The 27,120-nt window shown below is 40.1% G+C and overlaps 4 protein-coding genes and 1 long non-coding RNA gene across 11 annotated transcripts in view; 2 read left to right on the plus strand and 3 right to left on the minus strand.

Annotated features, from left to right (window-relative positions):
• Nucleotides 1-12,470, minus strand: LOC111592201. The gene is made up of 3 exons (XR_002750930.1): nucleotides 12,419-12,470; nucleotides 482-596; nucleotides 1-415 (listed from the first exon to the last, which is right to left on the minus strand). It is a non-coding gene; the product is annotated as an uncharacterized LOC111592201 (long non-coding RNA).
• On the plus strand, nucleotides 7,572-9,623 carry LOC111592180 (protein a6). Its single transcript, XM_023304250.1, has 2 exons — nucleotides 7,572-7,885; nucleotides 7,944-9,623. Exon 2 carries the CDS (start codon nucleotides 7,946-7,948, stop codon nucleotides 9,260-9,262), a length of 1,317 nt encoding a protein of 438 aa, XP_023160018.1. The 5' UTR covers nucleotides 7,572-7,885; nucleotides 7,944-7,945; the 3' UTR covers nucleotides 9,263-9,623.
• The window catches only part of LOC111592138 (coiled-coil domain-containing protein CG32809), a 24,493-nt gene continuing 9,814 nt past the window's right edge, over nucleotides 12,442-27,120 (plus strand). Inside the window, exons 1-13 of one of the 6 annotated variants that reach the window (XM_030224116.1) lie at nucleotides 12,447-12,772; nucleotides 13,693-13,879; nucleotides 14,212-14,265; nucleotides 14,334-14,476; nucleotides 14,535-15,143; nucleotides 22,756-22,846; nucleotides 23,543-23,635; nucleotides 24,047-24,161; nucleotides 24,542-24,640; nucleotides 25,949-26,112; nucleotides 26,462-26,527; nucleotides 26,591-26,674; nucleotides 27,006-27,068. In XM_030224116.1, the coding sequence (XP_030079976.1) occupies nucleotides 13,774-13,879; nucleotides 14,212-14,265; nucleotides 14,334-14,476; nucleotides 14,535-15,143; nucleotides 22,756-22,846; nucleotides 23,543-23,635; nucleotides 24,047-24,161; nucleotides 24,542-24,640; nucleotides 25,949-26,112; nucleotides 26,462-26,527; nucleotides 26,591-26,674; nucleotides 27,006-27,068 (1,687 nt within the window). In that variant the 5' untranslated portion in view covers nucleotides 12,447-12,772; nucleotides 13,693-13,773. Of the gene's footprint in view, nucleotides 12,773-13,478; nucleotides 13,501-13,540; nucleotides 13,559-13,692; nucleotides 13,880-14,211; nucleotides 14,266-14,333; nucleotides 14,477-14,534; nucleotides 15,144-22,755; nucleotides 22,847-23,542; nucleotides 23,636-24,046; nucleotides 24,162-24,541; nucleotides 24,641-25,948; nucleotides 26,113-26,461; nucleotides 26,528-26,590; nucleotides 26,675-27,005; nucleotides 27,069-27,120 lie in introns of those variants that run through there. The other 5 variants (XM_030224115.1, XM_030224111.1, XM_030224112.1 and 2 more) reach the window with 5 other exon arrangements.
• On the minus strand, nucleotides 15,546-19,958 carry LOC111592170. Of its 2 annotated transcripts, XM_023304237.2 has the most exons (5): nucleotides 19,371-19,957; nucleotides 17,410-17,503; nucleotides 17,203-17,323; nucleotides 16,441-16,662; nucleotides 15,547-16,371 (listed from the first exon to the last, which is right to left on the minus strand). In XM_023304237.2, exons 1-5 carry the CDS (start codon nucleotides 19,888-19,890, stop codon nucleotides 15,685-15,687), a joined length of 1,644 nt encoding a protein of 547 aa, XP_023160005.2. In that variant the 5' UTR covers nucleotides 19,891-19,957; the 3' UTR covers nucleotides 15,547-15,684. The 2 variants fall into 2 exon arrangements, with proteins under 2 accessions (XP_023159996.2, XP_023160005.2); XM_023304228.2 differs by having other exon boundaries at nucleotides 15,546-16,662; nucleotides 19,371-19,958.
• Nucleotides 24,607-25,542, minus strand: LOC111592191. Its single transcript, XM_023304261.1, has 3 exons — nucleotides 25,345-25,542; nucleotides 25,081-25,270; nucleotides 24,607-25,025 (listed from the first exon to the last, which is right to left on the minus strand). Exons 1-3 carry the CDS (start codon nucleotides 25,358-25,360, stop codon nucleotides 24,626-24,628), a joined length of 606 nt encoding a protein of 201 aa, XP_023160029.1. The 5' UTR covers nucleotides 25,361-25,542; the 3' UTR covers nucleotides 24,607-24,625.

A 27,120-nucleotide genomic window follows, 5' to 3' on the forward strand; every position in this document is an offset into this window, starting at 1 on the left:
GTGGGCGTGACGTGGGCGCGAGCGTGGGCGAGGGCAAGGGCGTAAGCGTGGTCAGTTGGTGCGTGTCAGGGAACTGGACGTGGCAAAGCAAACACTTAAGACACATCTCCCTATTATCTTTATACCATCTCCCGCCCATCTACTGCCCACTTAGCTTTCCCTGTTTTACTTTCAGACATTTCCTTTTCTGTTGTGCTCGATGCCTTGTTCTTATTCTTGTTCTTGTTCTTGTTCTAGGACTGTGGTCGTTATCGTCGGAAGGCTTCGGCCAAACTCTCTTGTAGCTGCTGTCGTTGTTGTTGCTGTTGTTGTTGTTGTTACTGCTGCTGTGTTGTTTCCTGATTATTTTTGTAATTGTTGTTTAAGTTGTTGTGGTTACATCAGTCGCATTTGCCTTTATGTAGCGTCTAAGCTGCTGTTTTTCGGGCGTGATTTAATTGAAATCAATTAACGGTAATGAGAAGTCATTAAGCCAGCTTACCAGCTTAGCTACCCCTCCTTGCTCCTTCGACTTGAGCAGCATCGCGGCGGTAATTACATAACTCACTTTGCCCCTCTCTCCTTCTCTCCCTCTCAGCCCAGAACTTCCAAAACGACTGTCCACGCACACACATAGACACAATACATTCAGATCCAGATAGAGATAATAATTAATGTTCATGAATGCAAGCATATTTAAATTTGAAAGAGTATGCAAATTGAAGGCAAAGTTAATAAATATATTTCAATTAACCAAAGGCAGACTGAACAACCAGACCAATACGAGGCAAGCCAAAGTTGGCAGCAGCAGCAGCCACTAACAATAACAAATTAACTACGCCAGATGCACCATCTCTCTGCCCCTCTCGCTATCCCTCTCTCTATCATGGTCGGAGAGGCCACATATTAAATGGAGGCATAACATTTTCTTTTACAGTAAACAAACTTAACCAAAAGTATTTGTGCTGCAAAAAAGTTTCCTATATAAATTGGTAAATGGACAGTGGGTCGCTCGCACTTAAAACTTTAAAGGACCAGGACCAGGCCCGAAACACTGCGCTACTGCCTTGTACACACTATATACCCTGCACGAGCGCACATTAACTGGCTATGCTCGACTTCAATTGTCAAACCGGCACAAAAACAATTGCATCCTGCCTATCGATGCCATCACATATTGCGCTACTCAAAGCATGGTATACCGGACTCAAAGCATGGTATACCGGATATACAGTTAGAACTTATCTCAGATAGACTTTATCTATGATTTGTTTGATTGGCAACAAATCATGGACGCTGGAAGTCCATGCAGGGTATCAGCACAGAGCTGCTTTCCCCCAAATTTGGCGCTTCAGTTGCTCTGTTTGAGCTTCATTTTTTCGTTGCCTACTTTTGTGCGCGGCTGGTTGCTTAGTGAGGAAGTGGGAAAAGAAGGGCGAGAGAGAACGCGGCAAGGGGGCAAGCGGAGATGGAGGCAGGGAAGCAAGGACGCCAGGGGGCAAGGGTAGTCGCTGTCGGTCCACTTGGCAAAACGTTACATCCTTTGCTTTGTCGACGTTGTTGGCTCGTTTTTTAAATTGTTTTGCTGTTTATTGCAAAATTACACAAAAACAATGCACGTTGATGAAGACGGCAATGTTGATGACGTCGACGCAGGCGTCGACTTCTACGTCGAAAAGTATATGGTAAAGGCAAAGGCAATGCGAAAAACAAAGGAGATAACGGGCGTAGATATTAGAGCGTTTTCTATATGTATATGTGTGTGTGTGTGTGCGTATGCGTGTATGAGAGATTGTATGTGCGTGTGTGTATTAGCACAAGTGTATGAGTGCAACTGCAGTAGAAACGCCACAAACACAAAGTTTTCAAAATGGGAAAACTTTTTTACTCTGCGAGGACAACAAGGACACTAACAATAACAACAACAACAACCACAACAAGAGCCAAGAGGCAACAGCCAACAGCCAAGAGGCAACAGCGAGGGCAGCGCCCAGTAACGAGGCAAGTTGGAAAATCTTTATTGTGTATCAAACCATTTGTATTAATTAGGAGCAGAAGCAAAATAATTACAAAAGTATAAAAAGGAGGAACCAAACCGAAAACCAAATGCTTTGTGCATTTCGCTTCTTCCTTGTTTTTTCAGTATGTTTTGGGAGAATTTTAAATCTATTTTTTAAGTCTATTTAATTTGAAAGTCTAAAGTCGTGCACATAGTGTTCTTCCTCTTTCAAAGGACAATAGCCAGAACTTTAATTGACCGCTCATTCGGTGGGTACATAACAAAATATCTCTCTCTCTCAATACAGTTTCTATTGCAACTGAATTAATTTCCTAATGAGAGAGAGAGAGAGGCAGGCAGGTGGGTAGGGAGGCAAAGGAAGCAGTCAGAGATAAATTGTAAATTTGTTTGGCTGCTGCAGCTTTTGGGGACCGACCACGAGCGACAACGGCGCGATAATAAACTTATTTATTGCATAGTTTATGCGCACCAGCTATCACTCATACGACATGGTATCGCCCATTTAACATGCACCCTTGTGTAAAAGGCGATAGGACTAGCAAGTGCGTCCACAAACCAAAACCAAACTCCAAAAAAGCGAAAACGAAAACGAAACCGAACCCGAGAACGAGAACGGGAACGATAAGGACATCCCAGCCCCAACTGACTGGGACAACCTCGACACACAGACATACATACATAGATGCATGCATGCACACATGCAGACACTTGCGCATTATCCGCTTGTATCGAATGGAGACGAGTGGAATATCTACAAAAATATAAGTACCTACAAGTATAATACGATCGTAAAAAGTCCTTTCATTGCAAGCATAAAGTATTAAGCTACTTTGCAGCATCTTTGCATGCATTACCAGGGATAATAAACAAATACACAAACACACAGCATGTAGCTTATATTTATATATATATATATATATATATATATATATATATATATATATATATATATATATATATATATATATATATATATATATATATATATATATATAGGCGCCCACAGCTGCGACAGTGGGGCCATATAGTTGCCAGCTGCTTGTAGACTTAAGAAATTGCATATATTTGATCTCTTTGGAAACATTGTTTCATTTGCCATTTGCTTACAGATACACATATGACTATCGACTGTCGATCTCTTTCTGATAATACAGCTCTGTTGAAGCAGATTGTCAGTTCACTGAGCCGCGTCTAGGTACCCACCAAACCAGTGTGTCAAGTTGGTTTGCATTGCAGTTGAGGCACTGCATCGCTTGATTCTGTTCCAATAGCAAGGTACCACTGTGCGCCGCACAGTGGGTTCAACTCCTCTCACATTGGGAAATACCTCCAGTTAGTTCAATAATGAGCTTCTTGGCTAACTGCAGTGCCAATGGTAATGAACCACTGTGCGACCACTACTAGAAGACTCACACAGTCATCTTCATGTCTTCCGTATACTTATGTACTCGCATACCCAGATTGTTTCCCATTTGCCTGGTGTAATGCCCTAACGCAGGGTGGTTATAGATGGCTTAGCTTAATACGAGATATATAATCTGACAACGCAATAATTATTGGTTAAGTAAGCTAGCCAAGCAACACCTCCAAATGCGACTAGTTAAGTGGCAATCGCTTCGTTTATCCTCTGTATGGATTCGTCTTTGATCTAGGGATGAACGTGGGCTTAGATATAATAATATACATACATATATGTATATGTATACCCGCCTAATGCCAGTTTATGCAGCATGTATATGTATGTTTACTGTTCATAAATAAATGGGATGTGCGCTGGCATCAATATGCTCATACATACATACACACATGCATACATCTGTCTGTATGTCCTTGATGGCTTGTCAAAAGGATTAAGTTAAGAAAATACGCGAAATTGAATTCCCTGTCATCGCTGTTGTTGCCTCCCCCACCAACCCCTAGTTAACGTACGTGCACACACGCGTACACACATACATACACACATACAGACGCACATGTTTTATAACTTGTTGAAGGAAATGAAATTGCCATTAAGGACGAGTGAGTGTACTCGAGTTGCTGGAGTGAACCATTTCGAAAATACCCTATAAAAGCGACAGTTGTGTACTTATACTCGTGAGCTGTGGCCGCTGCAACATGTTGTGGCATTGTTGCAACCACTTTGCAACAGAGTTGACAATACCAAGTCTATGCAAGTCGAGAAGATCTGTCAACAACCCAGCCCTGACCCCACCTACCCCGCTGTCTAGCAGAGAAAGAGAGACCTCTCTGAAGTGCACTACAAAACTAAATAAAAGCTAAGCTCTGATTGGTTTTTCTTGCCAAGCCTTCTCCACCTGGACATGTGTATGTGTCTGTGTGTGTGTGTGTGTGTGTGTGTATGTTCGTTCATAAGTTCTTTAGTATTATTAGAATTATGTGAATAGTAAGCCGCTCTTAAGATATGCGACTTTGATTTCAGTTCAGTTTTCAAGGCGAACGGATCGTTTCACTATGTCATTCTTATATGTATGGAGAGCACACACACACTCGTGCACACTCACACACACTCGCACACACATAAGCTCAAATAGCAGACGGTCCGTTGGTCGGCGACATTTTCGTTTTGGCATTTCGCATGCAATTTGCGGTTCATTGATTCGGAAGTTTTCCCATTTAACTTAAGCCTCTTTAACAATCCTATTGACGCAAATTTCTACTTACCGCTGCTGGGCACTTGCCGCTGTCCAGGTAGACGACACAGGTGTAGCTGCAGGTGCAGGTGCAGCTGAACCCACTCTCCAAATACCATTCGAACTAAAAGGAAAAGCTAAATTTATGCTTTTTCATCCCAATTAGACTTCTTTGAATCTCGGCCAGCTTTTTGCCTTTGCCTTTGCCTTTGCCTTTGCCTGTAAGCTAAATCACATATATATCTAAATGTCGATTTATATATTTCTATATTTATATATTAATATATTAATTTCATATATTTTATTATAATCTTCCGTTGACAGCAGGGAAAAAATGGTAATGCAGGTTAAATGGCTATATTAACCCAACACACAAGCAGAAAAGCAATCACATGTGAGATGTTGTCTTAGGCGCGCATGCCCGACTGTCAGTTACCCTTCAAAAGGCGCTAGACTAGGCCTAGCTGAACCTAGCGGTCAGCGTAGAGGATATTCGACTTTTTCCTCTGTCAATTGGGTGCGCAGCATCGAGCCCCAGAGCGCATTTGGGCAAACAGGGTATAAGTAGTTTGAGGAACTAACAAGGCAGGCTGTTGATGACAACGGCGCCATCTTTAACCAGCAGCATCCATAAAAACAACAACAAGAAATTCTATAAGAGCAAACAGCAACAAGGAGATGTCATAGAATTACCCTAGAGCAGCCGCCCACACACACACACACATACACACACACACATTTGGCCACGTACACAAAAGCTGAGCAGACTGAAGCCGTAAACCAAAATGCCGTCCAAAAGACAGGTGCAATGTGCAATCTTTTGGTATTTTGTTGGCTTTGCACATTTGGCGTAATGCCAAAAATACAAGAAAAAAATTGAAAAAATGGAAAAAACCAGAAGAAAAGGGGTGGAGAAAGAAAGCAAAGGAAAACAAGTGCGGCAACAGCAAAAACAAGTACAATGAAAATTCAACACCTGAAAAATGCAAACACTTAAAAGACGTCCCGCCAAACGACGTCAAGAAGCAAACTCAACGTGGAAGTGGACGTGGACGACGACGATGACGCCGACAAGGACGAGGGCAATATCGATGTGCCAGCACTTCACCGCCACTGATGAGGGCGGCGAGGGGAATGAAAAAGGATAAAGGATGAAAGAGAGCAGAGAGGGGACAGGGGCGGTTGCCGCTGAGCCTTGCTCAGAGCTCCGCTACAAAAACAGCAAGGACGTGCATTCATTCAAATCGACTACGGCTCGAGTCTTACGGTTCCGAAGCACAACGCATACAAAAGAAATTCATTTTAATGCACAGCCGGCACAGCCGGCGCAGTCGACACTGAGCCCAAGCCAAGTCTGAGGCAGGAAACCATTGCAGTGGGGTCGTCCTTTGGGGTCGGAGCGGTGTCGGTGTCGGAGTCGTAGTCACACTCAATGCCGGTGTCGTAGTCGGAGTCAGTGTCGAGGTCTGCTTGCGCCTAAACGCGGCAAATGCTTTATTCTTCGCGCTTGTTGAATTTAAGCGGCCAAAGCGCAACTGGAGCTGCAACTGGAGCTGCGGGCGAGGCAGCTAGACCTAAAGCTGGCAACTGGAGCTGTGGGCGGCCAAGTGGCAAGTCAAGCCAAGTTGAGTCTATAATTTTTGTTGTGGTTCCTGTCTATTGTCTTTATGCTATCTCCGCCACAAAGCCCGCTCCAACGCCCCTCCCTGCGCTCCAGTCGCTTTTTTGCCGAGTGGGCGGTTTTCCTTAAGCTAAATGGTAGACTAACTCCGACGCTTGCAATATTTAAAGTAGACATTAGCCTCTGCTTCTGTTTCTGCTTCTGTCTCTGCCTCTGCCTCGGCCTCAGCCTCTGCCTCTGCTGCCAAAGCCTGAGTCGCAGTTCGGAATTAAAAGAACCTTAAAATCGCACTTAGCAGATTGCAAAGGGTCTGAAATTTGTTTCAAAAATGCCTTGAATGTGGTTAATGAATATTGCTAGCGGAATCTTCATATATATAATTATAATTTTCAAAAACATACAATTTTTCAAAAATATTTAAGATAATTTCATAGTTTTCGGTTTATCTATATGGTCATGTATACACAATGGCAGTAATAAGATAAGACATCATTTTCTATCCCATCTTCATATCGAAAATATTGATATAATTTTAGTTATAATTATAATTAGCCATTTAATTTAAAATAAATAAAAAAAAACAAACAACGAACTCTCCGCACACAACAGTGATAAAGGCTAAATGCCGACTGATGCTGGACAAAAATATGTTGGCACCCAAAAGCTGGCAGAAAGCTGGCTTGCTTCGTGTTGAGTGAAAGCTCGCGAAATGCCACTCAAAGCGAAAGCGCATGTGCCCAATCGTAACTGCAGCTCAACATTTGTGGGTGGCGCCAATTTGTGCTCAACTTTTTTTATTAACTTTTCGTTCGGACTGGCTGTCGTGTTGGTAGGTTTCCTTAGCTAACTGTCGGTCTATGTGATAGCCAACTTCGGGTTGCCTGTCGGAGCCATTCGTCTCGCAACTCACAAGAGACCTGACAAATCAGTACACATCCAAGCCGCTGACTGACTGACTGACTGACAGACCAACGATACAAGTCGCACTACTAATAATCAAATTAGACGGTATTTATAAATATATACATTTATACATATATCTTGATGTTTAATTGAATAATAAATAAAACAGATTCGCCGTTTGAATTTCATGAATTTTGGCCATTGAGTCGTAAATTATCAAATTGTCTAATTATCAAGTTTAAAATTATCCCGCCAAACAGTTGCTAGCCAAGACAATAACCATTGCGCTTGGTTGCATGTGTGCTTGTCGTAATGTTGATATATCGATAACATTGCTATCGATGCAGTTCTTTACATCCCTACACCAAAATAAACAGCACGAAAAAAATACAACAAAAACAAAAGGCAACATAAACTGAACGCAAACGCGATAAACTGCGACGAAAACAACGAAATTTAACAAAACAAATTCGTGTATAAGATGGTAATTAGAAAAAAGCAGCAGCTGTAGCTAACTGGTACCCATTTGTTAACCAAACCTTAAGTGGATTCAACGCAATTATGCAAGTTGCAACTGCGGCAACAACTAACTGTACTTGGTGCTAAACCTGGGTGGGTTGCACCAATTCGGCCTGGCCACAGGGCGGCAATGCTCAGCTCTTGCAAATCGTTATAATCACGCTCAAATCAGCAGCACCATCAGCGGCAGCAGTGAGTAGTACATTCGATGATTGGAATTCAATAAAAGTGCTTCCATTTTGTTTTGCAGCAATGAATACCAAACATTCCGAACCATTCTACATCTCATCCAATCTGTTCGATAACAGGCGCCTCAGGCGCCGCATCAGCAAATGGATGGAGCGGCTGAGGGAACGTCAGCAGTTTTACATGACCCACTCGGCCGCCTCGAAGACTGATCGCAGTAGACGACGTTGCCATCTGATGGTATCGCGACGTCACGTGGCTGCTGCACTACCTGCTGACATCACCATTGACCTGCTCTCGGATGACGATGGAGACGACGCCGACGCAGAAGACATATCGCAACCAACTGCAGCAAAGCCGCCCGCGGCCAACGGACTTTTTCGACACGGGGCATATGCCTCGCCTGGAAGTTTACAGCTGTCAAATGTGCCGAACATCACTTTGGTGCCAGTAGACTATGCGCCGGCGCAGAACTCGACATCGATGCACCTGATGCCTCGCAAAAGCAAGCGCTATGGAGATGTTACATCGCGCGCAGCAGTTACAGCCTCTACGTTAAACGAGAGCATAGTCCTGACCAGCGACGACGAAGATATCAAGCTAAACCACAATAGGCGTCAGCTGATGCGTTCGCCACCGCCGCTGGCGCCTCTCACCTTTTCCGATACCATCGAGGAAGTGACCGTTTCGCTGGTTCCGCGTAGCTCAACCACAGCAAATTGCCAAGCGCGCCAGCGACGGCGGCAGCCCTGTGAGTTGTCGTTCAACAGCCATCCCAGCAGCTGCAGCACACCTACCATTACGTCGCCCAAAAATCACTTTGATGGCTTCTTGAGAGTCGATGTGCCCAACGAGGAAACGGCTGCGCTGCCGGATGAGACGACCGTGCACACAGTCATAGCGAATCGCATCTACGAACTGTCGCTGAGCAAGCTACGGGAAGGGCTCGCCTCCAGTGGCGTGCCGGAGTACGCGCATGATATGTTGCCAGAGCAACTGCAGAAACTGTCGCCCGCAATGCGTGCCAAGGTAGCGCCCATGGTGGCGCCATCGCCACCTGCGCCCATCTCGCTGAAGCTGTCGAGCGACCTAAGCATCTCCCTGATCTCAGACGATGACGATTGTGATAATGGAAATGCAGGTGCCGGCATGAGCGGTTGTGGTGTTGGCAAGAACATCAGCGATCTACTGCAGCCGGTGATGGCAGCCGAAGCGCATGCGGCTGCCAAGCTGCTGAAGCAACAGCAGCCACAGCTGTCTGTGGTGCAGCATCTACAGTATCCGGGCCATGGCTCACCCGTCGCTCTGCCTGTTATGGCGCTTGCGACTACGCCCCCAACCGTGCCAACGCCCTCGTCGACAAGACGTCGCAAACTAGGTTAAAGTTCATGGAACGACACTGAATCATTCCCCGACCCAAACATTTTCATCCACACACACACTCACGCACACACACATATATATACATATACATATAGCGGTTCAAAATTATTCTTTTAATAGCCTCTAGTGCAAATATATAAGTTATAGACGACATAGATTTCTAGCTCTTAATTCTATCCGATTTCTGCTGCAGATAGTAGTGCGTCTCTTTCGCACGAAACTGTGCGCCGTATTCTCTCTCTTCCATGTCCCACTCTGTCCCTTTCTCTCTCATAATTTAAGCCGAACATAAAATCAATAATAATGCAAACAAAACTTATGCAAACGGGACACAACAAATGATGCATCATCATCAGCAACAACAACAATATATATATATATATATATATATATATATATATATATATATATATATATATATATATATATATATTATAATTTTATAGGAAAACAAAAACAGATGTATATATATATATATAAACATATATACATATTTATATATGTTTATATATATATATATACATCTGTTTTTGTTTTCCTATAAAATTATAATATATATATATATATATATATATATATATATATATATATATATATATATATAAATTAATATGTTGCTGGTCCAGCGATGAACTAGGCGTCGGTGGCAGGTCCAGCGTTGATCGGGTATTTATAGTCTTAATCAATAAGTTGCTGGTCCAGCGATGAGCTAGGCGTCGGTGGCAGGTCCAGCGTTGGTCGGGTAATTATAATCTTCTTATGATGATTATGTTGGAGGGTTTGACTTCACCCCCTTTTCTATTAACTGGCCTTGTGGCTCAGCAATGATCAGAAATATAACAATTTGATTACGGCGGTGTGCCGGAGTAGTGCGGGTTTATTCTTCAAACTTCAATGCAAAACTGATTTTTAGCTACATAGAATATTTCACTTAAGCTAAGCCAAAACTCGCATCACACCACAATGTCATGGTCGGCAAGCCGACTCAGCAATCTTAGGCAATAACGGAAACTCTTGCAGTAAACAAAAGTATCTGGTTACCGCCGCTGACCATTGCAGTTATAGCGCGCTGATACAAAGTATGCAGTGTCGCAATTGCGAGGGCTGTTTCTTAACTTACGAAACACGCGATAGCGAGGGTTGGTTATAAACTTATGAAATACCCTATATTAAATGTTATGTGTTAACTACTCCCCCTTCAAGTGTAAGGCCGCCCTCGGCCGACCCAATTCCGGCGACGACTTCTCGTAATTGCTTCGCAGACTTCCTTGCGTCGATGAACCGCCAAAGGGTGAGGCCAATGCAGATTAAAGCACAGCATATACCTCCAATGATGAATGCCACACGATAAGCTTGATCAGTTCCGGCGTCTTTCTTGAATTGCTGTATCTCCTCCAAATTACGTTCATTTAAACGATGAAGATAAGGGAGGCTGAGGACATCTTGGCTGGCAGTGATGTTCAGCAAGGGAGAGTTGGCAATGCCCGGGACTCTATTGCGTACGTTGTTGTGGTTGTAAAACAGAGTCCCGTTGATCGCGACTCGGTCCCCGAACGTAATGAGATGCGTGCCGTGTACTTGGATTTCAGTGCCGTTATCCACCTGGATCCTTGCGGACCCGTCGTTAAGAATGATGATTCCATCATCTACGTGGGTGATTATTTCCAGGTTGCTCGGCTGGATTTCACAGTGTGCCGTGCCACCTGCATGGAGCTCTTTGGCACATGAACTCTCTAATGCCAGACGACAAAAGGTGGCTCCAGGTGAAGCGGTGCAACTCTGCAGTGTGTGGGTTTTTCCATCGCATTCGGCTATGACGTTGTCAGGCAATCGCAATATGAAATTCTGATTTAAATTCCAAAAAAAAAAATTTTTTTTTTTTTTTTTTTTTTTTTTTTTTTTTTTTTTTTTTTTTTTTTTTTACGTTGGGCGCCAATTAATATGTTGCTGGTCCAGCGATGAACTAGGCGTCGGTGGCAGGTCCAGCGTTGATCGGGTATTTATAGTCTTAATCAATAAGTTGCTGGTCCAGCGATGAGCTAGGCGTCGGTGGCAGGTCCAGCGTTGGTCGGGTAATTATAATCTTCTTATGATGATTATGTTGGAGGGTTTGACTTCACCCCCTTTTCTATTAACTGGCCTTGTGGCTCAGCAATGATCAGAAATATAACAATTTGATTACGGCGGTGTGCCGGAGTAGTGCGGGTTTATTCTTCAAACTTCAATGCAAAACTGATTTTTAGCTACATAGAATATTTCACTTAAGCTAAGCCAAAACTCGCATCACACCACAATGTCATGGTCGGCAAGCCGACTCAGCAATCTTAGGCAATAACGGAAACTCTTGCAGTAAACAAAAGTATCTGGTTACCGCCGCTGACCATTGCAGTTATAGCGCGCTGATACAAAGTATGCAGTGTCGCAATTGCGAGGGCTGTTTCTTAACTTACGAAACACGCGATAGCGAGGGTTGGTTATAAACTTATGAAATACCCTATATTAAATGTTATGTGTTAACTTATATATATATATATAGGACTATACAACTGTTATCTGTAAAACCTGAATTCGTTAGGTCCGTTTTATATGTACATATTAAAATATCTATTTGTAATACTTGTGCATTGTTGTCTACATATATATACATTAAGCGATGAAGAATAAGTCAAAATACATTTTTATATGAAACAAAGCTATTCCTCCCGTCGTATACTCCCTATAGTTAAGGCTATATAGGATAACCTACAGATAAAACGATACAAATAGAACTCTACTCTTTGCGTCCTGAGAAGGATGTGTACTTCTTTATGTTTATATCATGTTCAACCTAGAGAGGTTTCTGTTCTATTCTTTATTATTGATGGAAAGCTATTCATACGCCCCATATATGGCAAATGGCGCCACATAGGCGTGTGCACAGTTTCAAACTGAAAAAATCCATTTTTAAATGTAAATACATATAGTTTCCATAGCTATTATTGAAAAACAAATTAGTATTATATATATTAATTTGAAAATAAATTATTTAAAAAACCATTTAAAAAATTGTTTTTCTTTTATGTTTTGCAGTTTAAATTCGAAAACCAAAATTGTTTTTGATCATTTTTGTAAGCCTTTTCTTGTTAATTAATTTTTGAGTTATTTTCTTTTATTTACCTGTCTGGCAATTAGCATTTGGTTTGCAGACTTTGAATTTGTTTGTGCAAATTGGCAGCACTGCCGAGCGATTGTCCCATGCATATTGGCAGCACTGGAACAGCGATTGCCAACGCATGCGTCGTGACTGGGTATCCCGCGTAGCTTTTAGGGCGGAAACGTATTCTGATATACCAGAAATAATTTTGCTGTCGAGTGTTAAAACGTATCGAACGGGTTTTAAACGCGGTCAATTACGACGTCTGCAACAAACGCAAGATGAGCTCAAGTATCAGCCAAATCTAACCGACAAGTCTAGAATTATATATATTAATATATCCTGATATATATTTAGACGTTAAACAACCGGCCATGGTAGTGCTACAACATATTTTTAACTTAACTTTTTTTATTATATATATATATATAAATATATATATATATATATATATATATATATATATATATATATATATATATATATATATACATACCGATATATATAGGCATGTGCTTCTAGCCCACTTAACAGTTCTTATTAATGTTTTAAGCATTTAAAAATTGAAGTGAATAAGTGAATAGAAACTCGTATTAAATGAGTTTCAATCCAAAGTAAATACGGGGATTCGCATACGTATGCATTTATGTATACTAAAGGCGTCACTTCCAACTGACATACATACGCACTCCCATACACACAAACATACGTGCATGCATATGTAAATACAGCTGAGAAGCATACCGAAATCCAATTTAAATAGATATTTTAAGAGATATACTTATATGTACATATGTATAGAACAAGATGAATATATCCATAGAGAAAGTCACTCAGACATTCATATGTATATCCATATATACGTTTGTCTGCAGGTCCCGAAGGAACAAAAGTATTCGTACTTATTCGGCGTCTATCGATGCTTGCCACCACACCCACATTACATATTATGCTACATACTCATACACAAGCACATACATACACACATTCAGACACATATACACATACACAATTATACTGTTACTTTAAGATGCGTAAGAAACTTTTGACAAATATGTACACAAGGTATCAAAATATATATTTACTTACATGAGTGTGTGTGTAGGTATGTACACTTAAAGAGGCTCATACGTACATTTACGAAATTCGTACCGGCTCAAAATGTAAACAAAGTTTAAACAAGACAACCCGCACTGTCGACTGTATGACACTCACACATACATACATATATGTTATCTATATATATATAGCACACATATACAGAAAGAAAATTTTACTTTTTTATTTTTTGTTGCAGTGTACAAAGCTAACGCAGAAGAACTTTTAAACGAAACACAACTTATTGCACAAATACAAATATAACTTGTGAATCGACAAAATGTTGATCCGTTGGAAGAGTAAAGATAAAAGTGCATCAACTAACCAAAGCGGCAATGCGAGCAGCAGCTCATCATCGAAGAAGAAACGCAAAGGACGAGAAGGAGGTAAGAAAACCAAACAGTATAACGTATAAATTAACGGCTGCATACACATACATACATGTACTTGCATATATATTGTGTGTGTGTTTGCATACAAGACTATAACACTCAAGTGCTAATAAAATAAAATAGAATTGAAAAGCGCACGGAAAGTCTTCACACACAAAAGCACACGCAAACATAGTTTGGTGCGTGCATGCGCTCATATGCAGAGATAAGCAAATGAATATGTGCAAATACTTCAATTAGAGCCTCTGCTAATTTAAGCTATCGATAGTATCGATACAAAAAACGATCGATTGCTTAGTGTATTCCTTAATTGATACGTTTTTCAGAAGAAGACTGGCAAAATGAAAACAAACCGGGTCGCATGCAAAGTAACGAACAAGGTAAGCATTAAATTTCATCGTCAGATGATTGTATGTATATATGTACTCTCTCTCATATTCTCTTAAAGGTGGCGACGAGCGTAGGCGCGCAATGCGACGCGATGATCCTCGCAGACACACGCTCGGCGGTGACATTCTGGTCTACGGCAGCTCCCAACATCCGCATCCGCATCAAATGGCGCAGCAGCAGCAGCGAGCCATGGATTTAGAAGCAAGCCAAATCACCATTACATTCAATATATCAGATCAATAACTTTTTTCTATAACAGATGAGCACACGAGCGCAAAAGAACAAGAAAAATCAACCGATGCGCGGCTATGCACCCGTTAATCAGGGTCCCCTATTTGACGACGATCCGGGCATTATGTCTGAGGTGGAAACTGCCAGCACTGGCTTTCGACGAGGCGGTAAACAGCGCTCTTCGTTGCCAGTAGTACGAACGCCCTCGAAGACGCTCGAGAGACCGCTTGGACTTGTCTTTCTGCAATATCGCTCAGAGACCAAGCGAGCTTTGCTACCAAATGAAATCACCTCGATAGATACGGTGCGTGCGTTGTTCGTGCGCTCGTTTCCCCGTCAGCTGACAATGTCGTACTTGGAAGGACCCAACGTTAAGATCTACATACACGATGCCAGTAAGGACATGTTTTATGAGCTGGAAGATGTACGTTCCCATCTGCGCGAAATTCGCGATCGCTCCGTCTTGCGTCTGTTTGAGTCGACAGAGGTAGCCGCTCCTCCACAGATTCTGCCTGGTGGTCCGGGCATACCGCAGCCCTTACCCCAGGCGCCTTCTAGTTGGGATCAGGATCAGAGCTATTTCAGCGAGCCCGAATTCGATTCGGATTTCAAGCATCAGCACATTCATAAATCGAAGGTAAGACTCCTTCCTATGTAGAACCATTAATAGATTAAGTTAACATAGGCGATAGATTGTATTAGAGCTTGTTATAAAGACCTCGAAAAAGATGCAAATCAAAGATTGACCGAATGCCTTATAAGATCCCGCTTAGTAGGGAGTATATCTAACTTACATCGTTATATTTAAAGTGCCGAATTCAGAGACTAATTTACAGATATTAGCTATTTATTTTCGCATTAACATTATTTCAACACCCACAATTGCTATTTGTTTAGATATTTATATAAATATTTGCATATATACATAGAGGTGAGAGGGTTCTGCTATGATACGATATGTAAAGCCGGGCTATCCAGCCACATATACTTATACCATATATACCTATGTACACTTACATATATTCAAGTACATTCGAAGCAAAAAAAAAAAAACAAAAAACAAACAAAACAATGTATGTATGTATGTACAATAAGCGTTATATGCAGCACCCTGTTTAAGAGTACCTTTAGCTGGACAGGATTAACTGCTGACTGAGTGGGTGATTGAGCGGGAGGTATTAGAAATTGCCGCAGTCGCCCACGCTGAGGCCTTTCAGAGTGTTATTCATATGCTCGTTGACATCCTTCCAGGCGAAGACGATAGCACCTTGGAAGGGCTCTGGGTCGCAGTTGCTGCAGAAGCCCATAACGGCCTTGACCTCCTCCTCAGCTGGTTCGCGATCGTGTGTGCTGATCTCCTCCTCCAGAGTCATCTTCAAAGTCAAATCCTGCTTGAACTGCTGACCACCAAAGTCGGCCAAGCCATTGTACTTGCTAAATGACTCGCTGTTACCATCCAGTTGGCCATCATCCACCACGGACCCATCGTCAAGTAAGACTAAGCCACGCTTTTGAACCTTTCGCTCTTTAGCTGCCTCTCGTTTAAACTGTATGTGCGTCTCTGTTTCATCTATGAATTGGACATTCGCTGAGTTGCTTAGCATCTGGAAACGTCCCGTTATAGGCTCATTTTGGGCCGTGGCCCTTCCTTGGGGTATGGGCGAGATGCCGAGCAGCTGCTGTGCTACCAATCGAGAGCCAGCATTAATTTGTCCATTGACAAAATTTGTGTTCACTGTAATCGCTTGATCAGCCACGCCGTTCAATGGCTTCTGCGTGGGCATTGAGTTGGCCAGATTGATGCGAACTCTGGTTGGAATTTGTCCACTGGCCAACAGCGAGTGCATTGGCTGTGGTCGATTGATCTGAGATAAGCAGTTTGTGCATGGTATTAGCTGAAGGATTAGCTGTGGAATCTCTGTAACTATACGAACCATGGGTGGAGCACGCGCTGTGCTGGACACCTCCTGACCCTCGTGATCAAAGTGGTGCACATGGTGGTGCTTGTGATCTCGATGTGCCTTTCCCGCGCTTAAAGCCACCCGATAAATTTGCACGAGCGTTACTTCAAAGTGGAGGCCATGACTTACTTGCCCAGTTATTGAACTACCACCCGACCGTAGCTTTCCCTTCGCGGGTATTTTATGGCCTACCAGCTGCAAAATTCGATTTCGAAATTGTAAATCGCAAAACAAATTCAACAAGCTAAAATTATGGCTAGTTGTGTTGCCGACTTGCAGATACCCTAAGCCCTATTACTTCTTCAAACATTCTACTTAACACACAATATATTATGCGTCTAGCATTTAGAACGGGACATGAATAAAATTTTATATCGATTTAAGTTGATTTATGTAGAAGTCTATAAAATTATCCATTATTTCAAACAAAACTGATCAAGTCTTTTCTTCTTACCATCGGACACATTGAGAAACATGACTAGAGCGACGGGTCTGTTTAGCCAAGGGGTTCGCTCAAGCCTACTTCTTTCTGCATAACTAATCTACCCTGAATTCGCTATTTCAATGAGTAAAGTAGAGTAAGATTATTGATCGATTATAGACCGTTGTGACATTTAATATCTGCTGCAATAGTCTGGCTGGTAACCAGATTGATGTAGTTAGTCTTGTAGACAGGTAGATTGGCAAGCGTTTCCGTTCCGTTCCGTCGCGTCAGGGTAATTGGAGATTACTCACCGAGTTATGGAACCCACGTCCAATGCGTTCTGCCTTCAGCCAGACCTGCCACTCGCCGGTCTTGCCATTCCACGAGCTGCACATGTGATGCCATTGCCGCATACGCAGCGGATAATTCAATCTGGATTCGAAAAATCATTGCATGGCTCCAATATAGTAACAGAACAGCGAAGTATATATGTATACAGTTAATTGGAAACGACGTACCTGTACATTTGCTGACCTTTTATGGCCATCGATAGGAAACTGGAATTTTGCGCATTCGCGACCCAGATTTGTATCTCGCGTGGTTCCTTTTCGACTGTAGAAGTGGAGACAGAGTTAATTTGAGAAATAAAAATCAACGTTCAATTGCCGTCGATGGCTGTTATGAAATCCGAGCAAATTGCGTGATGCTGAGTTGCAATCACCCAGCTAGCCATCCAGCTAGACAGCTAGACAACCAACCAACCAACCAACCGACTAAGTCACCTAATTAAATGTTATCTAAAAAGTGAAAGATGCTTCAGCTATGCAACTATGCAATGCTACACGACAGGGCTGACAATTTTTAATTTTTTTCGAAAGATCTACCATTAAATCTATTCTATCCATCTATCAACTATATTTGATTCCTCTAATTATAATGATCTACTTGAAGTGCAGCCAGCAGTGATTACATGGTATGAGCATGGTCTCTCTTTAAGCAATTAGTACTGAAATTAAAGCCTTCTTGAAACATGTACGAATAACTGAGCTGTGTGTACATTGTTTCCATTTCCTAGGGTATCAACATGGGTGTATATAGCTTTTCTTGAAACTAGTGAAATATGTGTGTAACCTACTCCGCAAAGACTCAATAAGCATGCCACACTGCTGGCTCTCGGGTAAAGACATCTACATATATATCCGCCGGTCGGTCGGCTATGGTGGCAGCGAGAGTAATAACGGGAAATATACCAAAAATCCTGTTAAACATAATAGCTGCATATGTAATATCTGTTAGCGGAGAGTAACCGTCTACCAGTTTAGTTGGCTTTCCATTGCAAAAGTGTGTTTCGCTCTGCACGTTTGCTGGTGAGGTGAGGTAAATGCGCGATGAGGCGTTGTCCCGGGGGTCAACACGGCATCTGTCAGTTACTCCGGAAGCTTTTCAGGCAACTCACATTGCATATTTAAAATAATCTCAAGCAGTTAAAATAACAAAAGCAGCAGCAGCAGCAACAATAGCAGCAAAGGCAGCAGCGACAGCACAAACAGGTAAACTTAACGCTTATGTAATGCGGTTTCAAGTCAACGGGGCATTGGGAAATGGCGAAGATGAAAGGCAAAGACTGTAAAAACCATCTCTAAGATATTTTCAGATTTTTTAGTATAATAAAAAAAGTAAGAGTCCTCTAGGCAGACCTACTCGACTACCACATACCCTGCTTCTGCATTCATGAATTCTTACTTGCTTGTATACACACACGCCCTATATACTTACATAGGGAGTAGAGTGATTTCAATGTAACTTCGACTATTTGATTTGATTATGACAGAATGAGTGATAATTTTGGGAGCCCAGTCAAAAACCTGTTTTGATCGATATTAAGTAAATGCGTTTTTTTTATATATATATCTATATGTCTATTTGCCTAATTCAAATTTCAAGTTAAAAAAACATTGTTATTCTCAAGATAAAGCACAAAGAAAGATCATCTTAGGTCAAGTGTTACATACATTACATTTATGTAAAAACCAATATGCCCAGTTTCCGATACGTTACAGCGTATAATAATAAAACGTACTTTCGTATAATCACGGATAACTATGTTGACCATCAAAAAGCTGTTAAGCCCCGTCGTCACACATCATCTCATCTGTCAATTTCGCATCAAAAATATCGTAAAACCCCGTCAACATCAACAACAACACTTGGATCAGGAAGTTTAAACCCTTTCACTTTTTGGGGCCAGATTTCGACCCACAATTTGTGTTGGTCACAGATCGCGTAGCAAACGGCTTTTATGCTGCATGGCTGGCTGAAGGGGCATCGAATTGACGTACGGTTATGTAAAAGGTCGCCGACGATTGTGTTCGTGATTAAAGAAAGTATCTACAATGGTCTTGCCTTATAAAAGTTGATGTGGTACGCAACGAATGAGATGATAATCCCTTAGTGATTGGTGGATTAGCTACACACTCACCTTCGTAGGTTAGCATCACATGATCGCCGCTGTGATTGGTGAAACGCATCCAGAAACATATCGTGAACTGGTCCAACTCGGGTAGCTCGTTATTATACTCCACTGCCCCGTCTTGGTTGAATGCAAACTTTTTGACACTGCAGCGATCGGAGGCGTAGAGGTTAGAGCGCGGGAAGCTAACTGTAGGCTCCTCAATAACTTCATCCTTCAAGCTATATGAGTCATAATGATTCTCGTGATCGTCAGCTAATGTAAGGGGATGAGAGGACTCAACTCCATTTATCAAAGCGGCACGCGTCAATAGTAGATCGTCCTCCTCCTTTGGGTCACCGAATTGGGCATAGCTGGTGGCCAGCTCGTGGCTGCTGCTGGCCTCGCCTGGATGTGATTGCTTTAAGCTATAGGATGTTATAGGACTGCCAGCTGATGCGATTGGCTTCCATCCCAAGGAATTGTCAACGTGTAGAAGAAGAAACGCACTGAGCACTAAGCTCGCTCCCCAGCCCGTTTGCCAAAACATTTTACCGGGATATTATAATTTTTGAGTTTAGTCTTTGGTCTTTTTTGCTTTTTTAATTCAACTCAAAGCGTTTATACGTCCGTCTGCGGCGCTGTCTCGCACTTTACTAGTCGGCTACGCATGCTCCAGCGCTGTTTCGGCCGCAGTCAAAAAGAAAAAAAAAAACAAGTAAGAAAGCTCTAGTCGAGGTGCCCGACTAGGAGATACCCTAAACCCACTCCTATCTGCGGTTTTTAATATGTCCCATGGCATTACAAAAAAATACATATAATAGTTAACTACACAACGCGCATCAACTCTACCAAATTAATAAATATGGTCATTCCATATAGGTATAAATATATATTATATATAGGTCTATATCTAATTTAATATCAGTATGAATATTAATATATTAATTGTTTTATATTTTTTTCTGACGTTACAATTTTTTATTTATTTATTTTAGACATTTTTCTATTTAAAAAGAGAAAAATTGTCATAAATATGAAAATAAAGAGAAGAGATTTCTGCCTAAGACAAACACTAAGCACTGCGAAAATGATCATGAAAAAATCATATTGCTAATAATCATTATCGTTAATGACAATAACCAGTAATAAATGATCATCGTTAAAAAATTATTATTATCACTAATGAACATTACGACGAACTTCATTATAACGTCAATCAGTGTTTATTAATAATAATTAAAGTTACTTAAAATTATATATTTATAACATTTAAAGAATTAAATATTTATTATTATATATAGACACTTATTAAAAACAAGAAAGTCTGAAATATATATTTTAATATTTACTAAATAAATACAAATTATTTATTATATTATTATTTAACAACAAAATTTAAATTCATTCCCCACTTCCACTGGACCGCATGACTGACCTAGTCCAGGTCATGAACTTGACTGATCGCCCACAGCCGCTGCTGCGCCCAAACACAAAAGTCACTCAAGAAGCAATTCCAGCAGATCTCTTGAGCACTTTTTGAGTGAGAATTTACACTAATTTGAGTTATGTTAGAAGTAGAAAGAAATGCGGACGGACAGAATTAGCTATATACACACAACTTGTCTTCCGATCGGGAATATATATGTTATACATATATACTGCATATATGTGAATCTAATGTGTTTTTTCTGTCTGCTGTTTATTACTTGTTACACATCTGTTACTTTTTTAGTCAGTTTACGTGATATAAATGATAGACAAATATATGCTACTATATAAACAGCTACTGATATATATATATATATAAGTATATAATACATGCTATACACAGAGCAACAACAAATTCCATTCTTAAGCTCTTACAGATACTGAGATCGACGTGTTCACACTTACGAACAGACGGACAGGGTTCAATCGAATCTGTTTGTTGTCCTTAAAAATATATATACTTCATGGGGCTTGCCACGCCTCATTCTGCCTGTTGCATACATTTTAGCAAAACCATTATACCCTTATTTCCCGTTTTCAATGGGTTCAGGGTATAAAAACATAAAGAGCCAAAACCGCATACAGCGAGCCCGTCGCCACGCACAGTGGAGTCTCTAATCGAAAACCGTCGCGAAATGCAAAATTGTTATGGAACTGTAGAGATTCAATATTCAATTTGATTTGGCAACGGAACACGAGCTGAGGCCACACTGTACGATGGTTGCACGAGTACGTCCCTCGGCCAGTTGTAACAAATGGTAAAATTGTATTGAAATTTAAACTGGTTGGGTTTTTGTTGTACCCTGCAGCCATTGAAATGGGTATGTAAGATCTCGCTAGCAATACACAGGCTATTCAAGGCCCAACTGAATAGTCCAGTAAAGAAGATAGATGTTATATTTTTGCCCTTAACTTTCATTCATCGTTTGCAACCATTACAAAACCAAAGATGAATAATGGCTCATTTACCATAGTGGGCAGCTGAATATGAATAAGAGCCGCAGTATATGTATGTGGCAGAATGAATGCAGAAATATTGAAACAGTGGCAGGGTACCTACTAGTTAGGCATAGCCGACATGAGCACTCTCACTAGTTTTGTTTTTGTGCTTTACAGCGGCTCATTTTAATGCAACAAATACACCATTCGCATTGCTATACTCACATGTATAGTATGTATTAATGTATTTATGAATATATGGATGTATGCAAGCTAAGCATTACTGTCTGCTAAGCGCTGACATACTCGCAGCTTCCTCCCTGTCTCAACCCAATCGCTGTCTCGGCGAATGAATGTGAATATATATTATGCTAATATATGAATATATAGTCTTATAATAACTCAACATTCCTGTGACAAATATTGAGAGAAAGAATTGCTGAGAAAGAATAATAGAATAGAATAAAGACTTTGATCAAACCCCTTTCAACACATGTGGTTATGACCAAGAATATTTTCAGAATCCGTCTGCTCGTAAGGCTTTCGAAAGGGAGCTCTTAAAAATTATTAGCCTAACCTATGGCTAGATGGTTGCTAATACTTATTGATTTCTTATTGACTCTTAAGAATTGAAGGTATATCATGTGTTTCTGATAAAGTGAAAGCTTTTTAACTGCCAAGCGCGTCAATAATTGGCAAAGAGTTTGATTAGCTGGGTGTGTACTGTGTTACAGCTTTTGTGGGTCGTTTCTTTCGCATGGAATTTTGTTGGCCCTGCACTCTGGGATTTCCAGCTTTAGTTTTTTTCGTATTGACTTGAAATCTATTATCAAGCCTGAACTATGAAAAGATTTATTACTAATTAATATCTATAAATTTGGCAAACCTCTAATTTTTTTCTTATACAAATATGTAAGGATTTGATTGATAATCGCTTTTCCTATGTTACTATATGTTTATTATATATTATATGAAATTGTTTCAGATTGGCAAACAGCCAGCACCGTATTATGTGGGCTCTTCGCAGACCTTGCCACGAGGGATGTACGGATCAGATCGTAACAAAGTCTCCATGGGTACGTAATATTTGCTTATCGGTTCATTGCTTATTGCTTATCTATTTTTGATTCATATTTTAAGACCATATCTATATACTTGAACACTATTTTATTTATTTTTTAGTTTTAGCTTAGATTGGATTGCTTATTCAATGGGTTATATTATCTCAGTATCACAAAGGACTTCGTACTTTGTATGTACTTACATATATGTGTGTATTTGTACAGCAACAAAAATTTAAACATATATATATATATATATATATATATATATATATATATATATATATATAAATATCTATATATATATGTTTCTGTAATTACATTCATCAACCCTCATCAAGTACCACATAACCATTTGATCAGAATGTGATAGAGAATATATATGTATGTTCCGTTTGTCTGTTTAGCATGAATAATAGGTCTCGTCAATATATAACTGAAGCGTTATATATGTAAATATATCTGTTTGTAAGACTTTATTTAAATGTAATTTGAATAACAAAGGAGCATTGGTATCCGCTCAGTTACTATAGAGAGAGTGACTGTAAGTAGGGGTATTCCTTTGAAGCAATATTGTTCTTAAATACGTAAATGTTTTGTTTTAATACATTCTAACTCTATAAATATGTATGTTAAGTTAGCAATTGTTGAAAAAACTCCATGCGTAAATATTTGATGTATTATTAAATAAAAAATATAAAATATAAAAAGGAACGCCAGTGAAACCATTCAGATCGATTAATCGAAGGGGTAGCATGGAGCCCCTGTTTCCATATTCCTCGGATCAATTATACAGTATACCAGGTACACGCATCTATCATATATGTAACTCTTCCATTACCTATATTAAACACATATCACTTATTTCCATGTATAAAGCATATACCTGCATATATACGATTTATGTACTCTTATTGGTTGCAAATTTTTATGGGTTTACAAATTAAGCGTAATAATATTTACCAATTAGTAAGACTTTTATGTGCAATGCTAATAAATATAAATATAAATATATATCTTAGTTTCAAGTTCCAAATTATATGTATATATATATACATATATATATAAATACATAAATAAATATATATATATATATATATATATATATATATATATATATATATATATATATATATATATATATATATATATGTTTTATATATATTAAACAGTAAAAAATCTATAGTCACTTTCTATACTGAGTTGATCTTACAGACGGATATACCAGCTCTCCAGAACGAAGCACAAGGAGCAACTATGAGGAGCCATACTACAGCCAATATGGTACGCGCGGACCTGTCGTAGCGCCCATCATAGACGAAGAACAAAGGTTAATTAGAAATAATATTTTTGAATTTATGAGTATGTATACTTATATCAGTACACTGTATCGTAAGACCGATACTCTCCCAATAAATCCAGAAATATTTATTATATGTGCAGAATGTGCTCTATTGTAAGCCAAATACAATATATTATGATCTAAGTCCTGATCAACAAAAATTAGCAAAATATATAATATATTTAAATTTAATAATGCCAGTGAAAATAGGTTAAAATATCTCTCATTATAATTTTTGGACTAAAAGGGTAAAACTGATATATATATATATATATATATATGTATGTATATATGAGCGATATATTCTCTCTCTATTCCTCTTTCTCATACTTTCCCTAAGTGTGACTCTCTTTCTTTCTCTTTCACAGCGATGTGGCTCTCGCGGAAGATCAGTATTCCTTGTATGGAATTAAAGTAGGGCCGAATCGTCTACCGCATCGTGGCAATCAGATCTATGATCCAACCAGGTGAGCATTATAGCGCAATTGCTGAGCACGCACTGATTTCATATATGTCGCATAGTCGGCCAAGAGTAAATTTGAAATGTGAATGTGACCATTGTCGATGTTGCGCCTACGTCTACTGCGCCTATAAATCTTAATGCGCTTCACACTCCCATTGGTATTCGTTGTGGTAGCTGTGGCAACCGGATGAAAATATGTTGTGCCTTTGCTTTTGATCGCTTGCACTATGAGGCACAGGAGGTAGCCGCCAAATGAGAGAAAGGCCAGGGCAGTGATGCTGATTTGAAACAGGGTCTGCAGCTTGGATGGTTTCTCCTCAGTCCAACTGGCAACAGGATCACTTTGCCACGGATGCGAGGAGCCAGCGCCCGATGTTCCACGATCGCCCCTAGTGAAAAAACAAGACTTAAGGAAGAGTTACCGTAGATGACGTTTGATCCTACCGATCGGCCGCCATTAAAGCCATTCGCTGGGGTCCATCAGCCGTGCTACCACAGCTGTCAAAGTCCTCGGCCGCATCCGTTTTGTAGCCCTCTGTGTGCACCATCAGCTCCATCGACTTTTTCAATACCAACAAATCGTGTATTTGAAAATTTGATAAACAGTTTGCGAATCGTTCTTGCGTGCTGGTCACTGTTGGGCAACAACAAGATATCGAATATTATTCAGACTATTAGCTAATCGTTACAAATAGCGTGCATATCTACCGCTGCAGTAGGCCATGGTGCTTGCTAAGGCAGTACACCTCCACACCTAGTTGATGCACATGCAAGAAGCGACTGCGCATCAAGAATGACCATAAATGAAATTGTGGTACTATTCGGTACTTCAGAGAACATACAGCAGCAACGCTTGCTTGACTCAAGTATTTCAACTTTCAAGCTAACAATGGAGCTCATTGAAAATGGTTGAGTCAACAGAGTATATTAGTTTTTGAGTGTACCTGTATTAGCCAGAAAAAGGTATCTGCGACTCAATCTGAAACATATATACCTTGAATATATCCTGGCTTTTGCGTTCCTCCAAACTTTGATTTTGATATATATATATATATATATATATATATATTTATATATGCCCTTAACTCTTCTATAATGATCGTTAGTATAGAGCCGCAGAGATAAGGGTATTTGGTAGTCAGTACTGCCGATTATAGCACTCTTGTCTGGCTTGGCTGCTCAATTAGAACTTGACGACTTGTCACAAACAGTGGCTCCGACCTACGTGTGAATTAAAAACTGTTCAATTTGTTCAATAGCGTGTCGAATGTTATACTTATTTTAATTTATCTATATATATATATATTTGCAGGCCTGAAGACTTACATCGCATACGCGTTGAGCATATGGAGCGCCAATTGGCGAACCTAACTGGATTGGTCCAGAAGGCATTAGTCAATCAAAATCCCCAAATTGCGCCAATGCCTGTACCTACACTAGACTCCAATTATCTCGTCGTGCCATCTCAAATGCAAGGTATACCATATCTTTATAGCTATTTGTAGCAAACTTGACATTTCATTACATTATTACATTGAAGAGAGGAGCTTTGCAGAGTAAAAATTTTCATTGGGGCAAAAATTTTATTCATGTGTCATCATTAAAAAGTATAAAACAGGCAGGCCAAGCCGATTCATTATATAGCGAACTACTATTTTCTTTTTATGTCCTTCCGTCCGTCTCGGAACCTATAAGAATTTGAGATTTTAAAGTAGATTCTCTCTCCTATAGCTTGCGCAGATCAAGTCTGTTTTAAACAAACAAATTATATATTGTATATAATCTCATATTGAACGCATTCTGTCTTATATATATTTATATTTAGCCAATGGTTCCGCCGATGAGCTATACATTAGAGAAAAGGCACCTAAGCTGGGCAAGAATTCATGTCGTAAGTGTCTCCAAACCTTTGCCACATGCCTCAGTGACCAATTCCGTTTGTTTCTTTTTTCAGAGAAATCCGTGTCCTTTGAGAAATCCGTTTCCTTCAGTGACGATATTCAGGGAATACCCAAGTCGCATAGCCCTCTACATGCCGGTAAATAAAACAAAAACAATTAACTATTTATATGCCATCAATTTTGTGTTACATTCCTTATTTGAGCTTTTTTGCTTCGCTTTTGTTGTTTTATTTTTACTTTTTACCAATATTTTCATCACAATTATTTAGTTAAGTCTCGTTGCTGTGGACAATTTATGCGTTCGTTGACTTTGATTTTATTCCGACCTTTAAGAGCCCATTAAGAGTCACTATGACAATCGTTGTGAACTTGCTGCTCACTGAGTCTACAGATCCAAACTGTTTTGCAATTATATATTAACACTCATCCCCTATTCAATCAAATAATATTCTGCACTGGACCCAAAAGCTGATACGAAACCAACTAAGCCGGCAATCAAGTCGTCTACCTTGCCACGTACATCCTCCCAAGGTAAGAGCGATATATGAAAGAAACCAAGGCAATTACTTTTTTGTTATATGAT

This window comes from Drosophila hydei, unplaced genomic scaffold (genome assembly GCF_003285905.1).
Source record: "Drosophila hydei strain 15085-1641.00,03,60 unplaced genomic scaffold, DhydRS2 tig00000358-arrow-arrow-pilon, whole genome shotgun sequence".
Lineage (NCBI taxonomy): Eukaryota > Metazoa > Arthropoda > Insecta > Diptera > Drosophilidae > Drosophila > Drosophila hydei.

What these genes read in the sequence shown, in the direction of transcription:
- LOC111592180 (XM_023304250.1), top strand. Translation starts at nt 7,946, where the DNA reads ATGAATACCAAACATTCCGAACCATTCTACATCTCATCCAATCTGTTC.
- LOC111592191 (XM_023304261.1), bottom strand. An exon ending in GCTTTAATGGCGGCCGATCG is followed by an intron (nt 25,026 to 25,080) that starts GTAGGATCAAAC and finishes TTTTTTCACTAG; the next exon opens with GGGCGATCGTGGAACATCGG.
- LOC111592170 (XM_023304228.2), bottom strand. Translation starts at nt 19,890, where the DNA reads ATGTTTTGGCAAACGGGCTGGGGAGCGAGCTTAGTGCTCAGTGCGTTT. An exon ending in TGTGATGCTAACCTACGAAG is followed by an intron (nt 17,504 to 19,370) that starts GTGAGTGTGTAG and finishes CCACTTCTACAG; the next exon opens with TCGAAAAGGAACCACGCGAG. An exon ending in AAAGGTCAGCAAATGTACAG is followed by an intron (nt 17,324 to 17,409) that starts GTACGTCGTTTC and finishes TTTCGAATCCAG; the next exon opens with ATTGAATTATCCGCTGCGTA.